Genomic DNA, 11,654 nt, shown 5'->3' on the forward strand with positions numbered 1-11,654 from the left:
GATTCAAAGAAGTTCAAGAACAAATGTGAAACAAAGTGATTGAAATCGGTCAGTCTGGAAAAGGTTACAAAGCCATTTCCAAGGCTTTGGGACTTCAGCAAACCACGGTCAGAGCCATTACCCACAAATGGAGAAAACTGGGAACAGCGGTGAACCTTCCCAAGAGTGGTCGGCCAACCAAAATGACTCCAAGAGTGTGACAACTCATCCAGGAGGTAACAAAAAACCCAGAACAACATCTAAAGACCTGCAGGAACAGACAAGCAGAACAAAGCAGAACAAACAGCTCTGGTGTGAAAGCTACATTATATTTTGCAGACATCATAATTGAATATTTAAACATTTTACCAGTATGCAGTTAAGCTTTATTGTACTGCAAATAAAAGATTACATGTTCAGCTTTTAATTCTCAATTAGAATCCATTAAACAAGCGATATCCAGTCATGAAAAACCACGCCACGTGTAGTTTGTGACACTATCACTATTGTTGCTACGGTATGTTATATAATTTAAGAGCAGATTCAGTTTTGAGAGTTGCTCCTTTCTAATCACATCGACTTGTATTTCTGAAAAAAATCTACAAAGCAAAATGCTGAGAAGAGACCCTTTGATATCAAATCTCCTGGAAGGTAAAATCAGGAACTCTTCACTCTCTTTGTGCTCATCTCAAGGATGAAATGGAGCTGCTGGGGTTGACTTCAAGGACCTCTGCATCTCCAATCCTCTCTGCAGGAGCGAGACAAAAATGAGTGAGTGGATATATTTCTAACCTGCAGCATATAAGGTCTATGTATCTACTCTATTAAGAAAATTGAAGAACAAATATAAATGTTAGCTAACAAGCTCAAATGATGATTTACTTAGAGTGCAGCTGTATTCATAGAGCTCACTATGGTATCACTTCTGTTGGCAAAATTTTAAGAAATGTTTCAAATCATGACATTTTCATAATTTTCTCCCTGAGGTGTGAACTAGATCCTGGTAAAATACAAAAAAAAATCTAGAGTGTCTTAGCCCTTAGATAAACCCCAACATGAAAACTGCGAGGAGTAGTGAGGACTCTTATGAGGTTTAAGAGTTCCTCAAAGAGAGGAGAGACAGGCCATCAAACCCATCAAACTGGATCACGCAGGGATCATGTTTGTGGTACATCTCATTAAAGATGCGCTTGTCATCCTCTCCCACTTAAAATGACATCAACTACCAGCATGTGAAGAGGCTACTTCACACGTGGGCATGTATATTCAGATATTTTGTTGGCTATATATTTTTAGATTACATCTGACAATTCAACAGAGATGTCTATTACATATAATTGTGTTTTTGATTACATAATGTTGCACTAGATTCTGTAATCAGGTCATGTGATTTCCCTCACTGTATCTAAAACAAATATTTAAACAGCATACTACGTACTTGATAATCAATTGAGTTTTAATTTCAATTACAGGTTGGCTTCCTGCAATCATGAAAACAGAATAATCATGATAAAACAAAAACTGTGTCACATGCCCTGTTGTTTAGTCCATGGGTTTCACCCTGTGGTAAATATTTAACTGTTGTGTTATTTTGGCAATGAAAGTAATTATTTTTGTTTCGCATTGTTATTGTATGTTTTTTGAGTTATCTTTTTGCACTCATTTATTTCCAATAATTGCTTGTTTTTTGAAGTGTTGAGTGTTACATATGGGCTGAGATTTGTGCCACTAGAAACTGAATTTGAATAATGATTTTGAATTTGAATAGCATGATTTGAATTTGAATCCATACATTAGACATTAGACTTTGACCTTTAAGCAAGTTTGGTATGAAGGATGCTGAAAAATCAGATTTTTAATTAAATTGCTTTGGTCCGCATGCCATTCATTGGTTTAGCATTCCAGGGCAAACATACGATCTAGTATGGCTGCCACTTCAGACTTGAGAAGACAGCAGCAACCCAATCATGACAAGAACATTTGAAGGGCTCCATTTAATCTATGGCTCCACTGGCTCAGTCTTCTTCCGCTGATTGGGTTGATTTAGAGATAACATGCAGGTTCCTTTCAGTAATCAGAGGACTGCTTGATGGACAGGAGTAATTTCAGCCAATCAATTTTTCCTTTTATTAACCTCAGCTTTAATTTCTCCGCCCATTCTCACTAAGACCACACTTACTTTTTCCTCTTTCATCTTAGGTCAACCAGGAAAGGCTTTTGAAAGAAAGTAGGGGTTATTTTTATTACTGGTTAGTTGTAGATTGTAGTGGTTGACTGTCAGATGGTCGAGTGGTTTAGGGTGCTACCCATGTGCGCGGGCGGCCCGGGTTCGAATCTGGCCTGTGGCCCTTTACTGCATGTCTCTCCCCACTCTTCCCTGTTTCCGAGTCTATCCACTGCCCTTCCTCTATCAAATGGAGGCATGAAAAGGCCCCAAAATAAATCTTAAAAAAAAAAAAAAAAAAGCTTAAAAGCACAAAGAGTATAGAAAGATAGAAGGTAACCATTTATTTACCTGGTTTTTCATCACTGGAAGTTTGCCTCTCTTTGTAAGAGCTATGGAGTTAAACACACAAGGTTAAAAACTTTTACAATAAACTTTGAGAAGGATAAACATCAATGATGTCCTTGTAAAGCAAATTCAGATATAGCAGCCTTGCAGAGGCATTGGAGGATGTTTTTTTCAATTTGTTCTGCGTGCTGTAGCTGTCCAACCTTTTAAGCAAAAATAAAACCAAAGAACTTTTTTTTCTTTGGCATTCACTAGAACATTCTAGAGAATTTGAGCTGCAAACAGAAAGGTGGGTGCTGTGAGGAGATTCACAGTACAGGGAAGGTGATGGCATGTAAAAGAGGAGAGGGTCACAAGAGCTTGAGTACTCTTGGACCCCTGGGGGTTCTCCTCAGGTCTCACTAGTGAGAGACTGAAAAGTGTCCTTTTCACTACTAGAAAGCGCTACAAGGGCTACTGGGATGATAAGTACCTCTATTGTTTATTGCACTGTTCCAACTATCCCTACTCTTTTATTGTATTGGTCCCCAACAGTATGTTGGAACAAAGTTCTGAAAATGACATCAACACCATTTCCAGAGTTTTTCACCTTTTGGACAGGCTGACACCTCAGCAGCATCTTAGAACAGATATTACTCCTACTTTTTCATGATTTTGAAACTTAATTTAATATATTTAAAGATATGATTCATAATGATTTTTCCTTGTGGTTTATAGCACAGCCTTCTCTCATACAACAAACCTAAAATCCATATTTTATCACTTTACAGGGACGTTAAAATTCAAGCAACAATCCTGACCTGGTTCTCTGTGGCTTCCTCCACGACTGGTCAAATTGTGGCCCATAAACGAGTGGGAGAAAACAGTGCTGTGGACGACCTGAGAAGTCAACCCCATCCAGAGCCTGTGTGATCATCCCCATCACCAGGTCCTTCTCTGAGGGAAAAAATGATGGAAAAAATGTCAGTATTTCAGTAGTGCGATGTGTCAGTGAAGCATGCTCTCAAAGTGGTTAATTAAATAAGTGACCCCCTGCAAAGACTCTGGAAAGAAAACTAGTAAAAGATTTTTCTAAAGATGTCAGATCAACTACCAAGACACTAGTGACAGACTTAGTCAAGGCAGAAATCGTAGAGTTAAAGAAGACAATCACTAGAGCCCTGCACAGGAATGGACCAAAAAAACAGGCGTGAACCAGGTAGGGTCACCCTAATTATTTTATTATTCTTTAGTCAATGAAACGGAGGTTTTTTATAGGTCTTCCAGTGCTTGAAAATGAAACAAAAAGCTATTAAAGAAAGCCACCAGTACATCCCTGAAGTATGCATTAAAATGTCTTAAAATTCTAAAAGCCTCTGAGGCTTTAACTTGGAATCTTATTGTCATGTGTAAAAAATTCCTAAAATGATCACACATATAAAGACATCCTCAGGACCCACCTCCATCCCTTTAATGACAAATCAAGACCCAAATTAGGTTTTTTTAAAGAAAATGGTGCAGTTTGGATTGAGTTGACACAAAAGATGTCATGGAACAAAGGGATGGAGACATATCCTTTAAAATAAAAGTGCATCATAGATTTTCTGTGGTGTTTTACTGTGTATAGTCGTTTTATTTTGTGAAACTTCCGGTTTTCGGAGGCTGTGACTGGCTGCTAACTTTCTTTGCTCTTCCTGAGGCTTCCACCCCTCCCCCCTGGTGCTGTGGAGAGTTCACACCTGCAGCGAATCACTCATCTAGATCACTACTTTAGACCTGCTGCGGCTCTCTACAGCGCCTGAGTCTCGCCTAACTTACCTCACGGTAAACGTCAGCTCCAGGCTCCTTCTCTCACGAGATTCTTCCAGAGAAGTTCACCAGTGTTTCGTTATTTAAAATTTTGAGTATTCTCCAGTGTTTGTTTATTCCTGTGCTCACCTCTAACGTGCCTCTCCATTCCTTTCCAGTGCCTCCTGCCCAGATCACCGCAGCCAGCCCCAGCACTCTCTCACCCTCTCGGACTCTTGGAATCCCCCCCCCTGTTCCCACTTACCTGCACAATAAAACTGTTTAAAACTGCTTCTCCGTCTCCGCATCCTGGGTCCTACCACTACACAAACGTAACATTTTCTTGCCTTATTTGTTTTTGTTGAATGGTACTGGCTTTGTGACCCAACTTTTTTGTCCTGACTGTAAAGTCAGGACTCTATAATGTCAGATTGCCTTGTTTACAGAGAAACTGATTTAGGAAATGCTTCTTTTCAAAATTCATGTCAAATACAAAATAAATACACCTGCTGCACTAAAATGTGTCATCAGATATTAAAGAAATTAGACAAAAATCCTCAAACTGGCTGTTTTAGCATGACATTACCCCACTGGGTATGGAAATGAGAAGTCTTATACCTCTTTGGCCTGCAAGCAGAAGCCACTGCTGCACCGTGGACAAAGAATCTGTTTGCAGGATCTGACAAAGCAGCTCCAGCACCTGACAAGAGAGCAGGGAGGCTGTTACATATTTCAGTCAAAAAAACAAGCAAGGGGGTATTTTACAACAACAGTGCAGATGAAGTATAGTTTTGGACAATGGCTGTGTAATCTTATGAATTTCAAAGATGTTTTGACTGCTCATTTTGCTCAGCTGCTTAAAATTTTGCAATGATTCCAGTCATTTCAACCTTAAATTGATGCCTAAGAAAAAAACAAGTTTGTTTTACCATGAGCTCTTGATCATGGAGGGGCTGTGGATACACCAAGCGCTGGGAATATGATCTGTGTTGGTAGGACTTTGAAGATGGTGGAATTATTCTCCCAGTTTCAGCTGAATACTGGGTCTTTCTGCGGACTAATTCTTCCTCTGGTTGGTCCTGAAAGAAATTTTAAAAATCCTGTTTGTTAACCACTGATACTCTGAACACTGAATACTGTTTAATGCAATGAGAAAGAACCAAAAATATTAACAAAAAAAGGTCCTCTATTTTTGGGGGAGCAGCAATAGTTTGTGAAAGCAGTCTTTAAAAGGATGGTATTAAAATATAGTTAAGCATTTGGTAAGATGATAGCTATAACACTGATGGAAAAGAACCTGATCGCAAAATAGTCCAGGAGCTAGCTTATAATACTAGTAGCAATTAACAGCTATATGGTTAGCACTGACTGTAAAGCATGATATCTTGTGTTAGCTCATTAGTGCTAACCCAAACATGGCCTTAAGGGATTATGTTCATTATACGAGGTTAGCTTGCATAAGCCTGTAAGCACCGGTCACAAATTAGCTGTACTGGTTAGAGTGAGAACATTGTGGGTCTAACTAGGCTGGATCTTTACTGTGTGGAGTTTTCATGATCGTTTCCTCACGGTTTTTCTCTGGGCATCATTTCACAATCTAAAAGTATGCTAATTAGATTAGCTCTAAATTAGCTAGAGAGTTGTTTCATCATTGTGTAAGCTTTGTGTTTGATGAACACAGGGATTAACTTAACCTCTACTTAACAGTCTCATGAGTCAAGCTTTAACTGTAAAGTATGTTGATGGATGGACAAAGTTGGCTACAGCCAGTCATGATGAAAGAAATGTGAATAACATGGATGTAAACAAACCTCTAAAGGGGCATTCACTTACATTTTAGTTTACAAGTTTTAGTTTACAATTTAGTTTTTACAAGTTTTAGTTTCTTAGCTGATAAGTGCATCTTCTGCCTCTAAGTATGAATGGTTTGATCCATTAGTTTAATCTTCAAGTTTAAGGTTTTTTAAGTTCAAGGTGTTAATTTACCAATGAGTATGCCTTGCAGGCAGATTTTGACTGTGGCAACATCTCTTAATGAATCCATCCAAAAGCTTGTGTAATCTTATTCAGCTATGTTTGAAATAAAAGTTAAGCCTTAGTTCTTACACAAAAATAGGAAGGTTTGTGATCAGTGTGAAGTGCCAGTATGCAACTTTGAATGTTAATCAAACTTTTGCAGGAATAGAAGTACCACTTTTTTGTCCTTTTGCGCTTGAGAGGACAAAGTGACCTTTGCAGCAAGATCTTTGAGTTCATCTCTCCAGGCCTCTGAAAATAACGCTGTGAGAGAAAGAATAATAAAAAAAAAAACCAGCTTTATTTGGAAGCTCAGATGCAGATCTTTGAAAGCAAAACTTCAGAGCATAGATTATTCAACTTGGCTGCTGCTATGAGCATACCTGATTTCTTTTCATTACCACTGATTCCATTTAGACTTTTTGAGGACAGAAGGGAGGCTAATGGATTGGTTGTTTTTCTGAGGACGTGGCTCTTTAGAAGTGGATGGGGGTATAGAGAACTTGTAACGTACCAATCATCTCGCACTGTGCAAACAGGCCGACCATTGAGTCCTGTGAGAAGAAAAAAGCATCATGGTCACAGTGCAGGACATGTGCATACACATCCACACATACAGTGCTGGTAAAAATTATTTGCCCCTTCCTAATTTCTCCTACCTTGCCCTATGTGAAAAAGAAACTTGCCCAATATTAGCTGGTTGTGCCACCCTTGGGGATCATCAAGATGGAATGGAACTCTCCCATGGATGCCATCTTTGCCCAGTCTCTTTCTTAATGTTGACTCATGAACACTGACCTAAGCTGCAGGTCTTTAGATGTTGTTCTGTGTTCTTTTGAGACCTCCTGGATGAGTTGTCCGTGCGCTTTTGGAGTAATTTTGGTAGGCCGGCCACTCCTGGAAAGGTTCACCACTAAGGTTTTCTCCATTAGTGGATAATGGCTTTCACTGTGATTCGCTGGTCCCAAAGCCTTAATAAATGGCTTTGTAACCCTTTCCAGGCTGATAGATGTCAATGACTTTCTCATTTGTTCTTAAATTTCTTTAGAATGCAGCATGGTTTGCTGCTTTTGAGATCTTTTATCCTACTTCACCTTGTTCTATTTAAGTGAATTCTTGATTTAATAGACCTGGCATTAATCAGTCCTGGGTGTGGTTATTGAAATTGAACTCAGCTTTCAAAAAAATGTGGTTAGCTGCAGTAAATTCATGGTTTAACAAGGGAGGCAATTATTTTTTCACATGAGGCAAGGTAAGTTTGAATTTTTTGCCCTTAATGAATGAAATCATCCTTATAAAACTGCATTTTGTATTTACTCACTGATGAATACACAACATCCTGCTTTCCTGTCTGAACACTTTCTTTAACATGACCGGTATGAAACTATCCAGGATCAAATCATATCTCATGGACAGACAACAACTAATTTACATCAATAGCTGCTCCTCTGACACTGCTTCTCTAATGCAAGGTGTCCCCCAAGGTTCAGTGCTAAGGCACCTTCTATTCGTCATCTACTTGCTCCCCCTTGGTAATAACTTTAACCACCATGGATGTTGCTTTCACCAATATGCCAGTGACATACAACTTTACATTTCCACCACCTCTATCACCACAAACACGCACTCCTCTTCAAAGAACTACCTTGATGACATAAAACATAAAAACAATTTACTTTCTCTAAATTACAATAAATCTTTAAATGCGGGATTTTGATGTTGTCCGGTCACATTGCTACTCGTTTGCTTGTTTGTTTACCTTTTATGTTGGCTTTACTCGGTGTATAATGTCTTTTTAACTACTGTACAGTGTCTTTGAGTTTTTGAAAAGCATTTTATATATAAAATGTATTATTATCGTTATTATTTAAAGACTACCTATTTTGATGGGACAAAGTATGCTATTTAAAGCAATTTGTGGCATGTCTACATTTCTATGTAGATGGCACACAGCCCAGGCACAATGGTGCAAAGGAATATATTAGTATATTTAGCCTAGTAGCATTTAGCAAAGTGAACTTGAACAAAATGGAAGATAATATTTATAATTAGGCCTCTTTGAATTTGTGTCTAATCATCTGAAAATATAAAATTAGTGATGGTTTTTGTTTTCTGTGTTATATTGATAGCTGTCAGGGTTGAGAGCCAGATGAGCCAAAAACAGTAAACATAATACAATTTTGAACAAAATATGTAAATTGAGGTGCAGAAACATCTCAGCAACAATCCAGAGAAATTGCTAAATTTAGCTAAATTTGTGTTTTTTTAAATAAAGGGTCTTAAACCTTATGTCAGTGTGTCATTCAGTTGGTTTTTTTTTAAATAAATATTTATTTTTTTAAAATTCTGTTTTTACTTTGTCATAAGGGGGAGCTGAGTTAAGATTAATAAGACAAAATGATTTTTTTTCCCCTCAAAATCAGGAAATCAAACAAAAGGACACTGATTATCCAAACGATCCAAATATTCCTGGCCCCTATGTGAAAAAGGCATTTCCCCCTTTCTTGATAAATCATCAATTAACTGTGATTAACCCCCCTTTTTTGGAGCGCTGTGTTCAATTTCACTAGACTCACCCAGTCTTGATTACTGCCAGAACTGTTGAATCAAGAAATCACTTAAATAGAACCTGTCTGAGAAAGTGAAGTAATCTTAAAGCTAAAATCTTATAGAGAGCCATTATCCACAAATGGAGAAAACTAGGAACAGTGGTGAACCTTCCCAGGACTGTCCGGCCTACTTGCTATTTGGTGAGAAGGGAGCCAACAATGCTTGATAAATCACAGTCCTTTGAAACACATGATGGTCCTAAAAACATGTTCAGTATCCTCTTTATGTTTAAGCTGTGTAATTCCTTTCTTTTGTTTTGCAGGATCAAAAGGATGTTTGTTTTTTATAGAAAAGGAAAAAACAGTTAACACGGCTTCAATGTTTGAAAAATGGAATATTGTATTGTAAATCATTGGTTGACTTTATTTCTTCAGGGAAATTTGCAATTATGTATGAAGACTCCCACTAATGTTTCTGCTGCTTAAATTGATGCAAAAACACAAACAATGTGGAGGTAAAACATATAATTCAGGTGTCAGTCTTTAAAAAGGAAACTTGCTTTCCCAAAGTACAGGAAGTTAATTTTTACCTAGTTTGCTGTTGCTCACCTTGAATATGCCTCACCCTGTGTGGATGTGGGTTGTGTCGGGAGAAGAAGGTGTGATGACTCAAGGCACCAAAGCGTGCACTGCTTGTGGTTATCCTCTTGGTAAAGTTGTCATTCAATGGGACTTGACTCGTTTGACTGTCGATCCTCTCTCCTGTTGATCCTCGGCAGTCAATGGGTGTTATGGACATGTCTCAAAGTAATCACAGCTGAGGATCTAAATCTAAAGGGATGAGAGAAAAACCCTTATGCAAAGGTCCTTTTATAAAGGGATGTGATTGAAAACCAGATAATCTAATATGAAAGGCTCTTGTCATTGCAAAATTGTGCCCACACCTGCTAAAGACAAACTAAAATCCAACACAGAGCCAGACAAAAGCAGCTTGAACCTAATTTGCACTCACTTTTTAAAAAATCTTTAGTTTCAAGTTTCACCAAGAAATGTACACGTTTTGACAGACTCTTCTACCAAGAAAAAAAGCAAGATTAGTCCAGAACTATTCATGCAGAGCAAGTTTACCTGAGAAAACCGTGTCCAGCTTGCAGCCTGTAGTACTGAATGTGCTGTGTTGTTATTTGTTGCTAGGAAGCCGAGTAAACTTAGAACAATGGCAACCGCGTCAGGCACAATGATTGGCACTCTCAGGGAGACTATTAAAACAGGGTTTTTAAGCAGCAATAATGTTGCTTTTTAGCACGTAAAGACTAAAGGGTATAACTACTGTATAGATTAGCCACAGTATTTCATTCAAGAAAAATGGAAATGAAGATGATAAAAGCAGGAGGAATATTATGTATAAGGCTCAACCCCTGTTGTGTTGCTTACCAGTTTGCTGCCCCATTAATACTCTGATGTAAGGGTATAACATAAATGTAAAAAAAGCCAGGAAATAATGAATATTTTCCACATTATTCCTTCAAACATAAAGATACAGTGCTGGGACCCTTCTGAACTTCCACGAACCTATATACATGGAAAGCATCAAGCAGCAATATTACATGTTCCTGCCTTTCCTGTGCCTACAAGGAAAGCCTGAGGCAGGGAGAGAAGCAACAAAAACACACACACACACACACACCCCCACACACACACACACACACACACAAGACTCATCCAGGATGTCACAAAAGAACCCAGGACAACATCTAAAGACCTGAAGGCCTCATCTGACTCATAAGGTCAGGGTTCAGGAATAAACAATAAGAAAGAGACTGGGCAAAAATGGCATCCACGGGTGAGTTCCAAGGCCAAAACCACTGCTGACCTAAAAAGAACACAATGGCTAGTTCCACATTTGCAAAAAAAAATTACGTTTTTCAGTTAATAAATTTATGCAAAGTTCTGCTGGTGGAGTAGAAAGACTGAAGAAAGTGACTCAACAGGTGCGAACTAAGTAACTTTTCAAGGATGTTTTCTATCTTTGCTTCGTTCATCTGATATACAGTGGCAGGTACTGCCTCTGCTGAGAGACAGGTCTCAATTTATATCAAGTAAGGAAAACCAGGAGGTTACCCTGAATGTTTCAACCTTGTCTGATTGTACATGATATAAAAGCACAAACAGAAAGTTTGTTGAGACATGCTCTTACACAGAAAGCACTAGAAGCTATGCCCCTCACTTCTGCACTAATGGATGATTAGCCAACCAGAATATAAACAAGCATGTTTATTATGTATTTTGAAGCATGCAAGAGCAGTAATCTGATTAACTGTGTATGCTGCTGTAAAAGACTAAAACTAAGGATGTTTGCTACCTAATCTCTATGATTTTATTCTATTTTAGTTTGGTTTGTAAACACAAAATCTGCCTTATATCTGTCATCACTATCTGAAAAGTTAAAGTGAATCTAAAAGCAGCTCAACTTTAACTGCTATAGTACTCAATATCATTCCCCTCAATTTCACTATCATCTTAGCAGGTATGCTAATATAAGAATTTTTTTTTATCAAACATGCTAATTCTAAACATTCTTCACACGTTGTTACAAACATGAATGATATCATAGCAAAGTCCAAGAAAATGGAGGATGGATTTATGGCCAGACCAGCCATAAAAATAGCTCACTCGTTGGTGCGCTGTTGTTTCTTGCGTTCTGGATTTCCCTCCTCTCTGTTTTCTAGTCCATTTTTTTTCTGCATCTCCCACCTCTCTCTTTCTGCACCACCAACTCCTCTCTTTCTGCATCCCCCTCTTCTCTCTTTCTGCATCTCCCTCTTCTCTCT

General features: G+C 38.3%; 1 protein-coding gene across 1 annotated transcript; it reads right to left on the minus strand.

Annotated features, from left to right (window-relative positions):
• Positions 1-388: 388 nt before the first annotated feature.
• On the minus strand, positions 389-9,982 carry tbata (thymus, brain and testes associated). Its single transcript, XM_041816097.1, has 9 exons — positions 9,952-9,982; positions 9,433-9,654; positions 6,658-6,828; positions 6,450-6,538; positions 5,188-5,337; positions 4,877-4,958; positions 3,292-3,427; positions 2,495-2,535; positions 389-727 (listed from the first exon to the last, which is right to left on the minus strand). Exons 2-9 carry the CDS (start codon positions 9,620-9,622, stop codon positions 663-665), a joined length of 924 nt encoding a protein of 307 aa, XP_041672031.1. The 5' UTR covers positions 9,623-9,654; positions 9,952-9,982; the 3' UTR covers positions 389-662.
• Between the last annotated feature and the right edge of the window lie 1,672 nt (positions 9,983-11,654).

The sequence above is a fragment of the Cheilinus undulatus genome, linkage group 20 (assembly GCF_018320785.1).
Source record: "Cheilinus undulatus linkage group 20, ASM1832078v1, whole genome shotgun sequence".
NCBI classification, from domain to species: domain Eukaryota; kingdom Metazoa; phylum Chordata; class Actinopteri; order Labriformes; family Labridae; genus Cheilinus; species Cheilinus undulatus.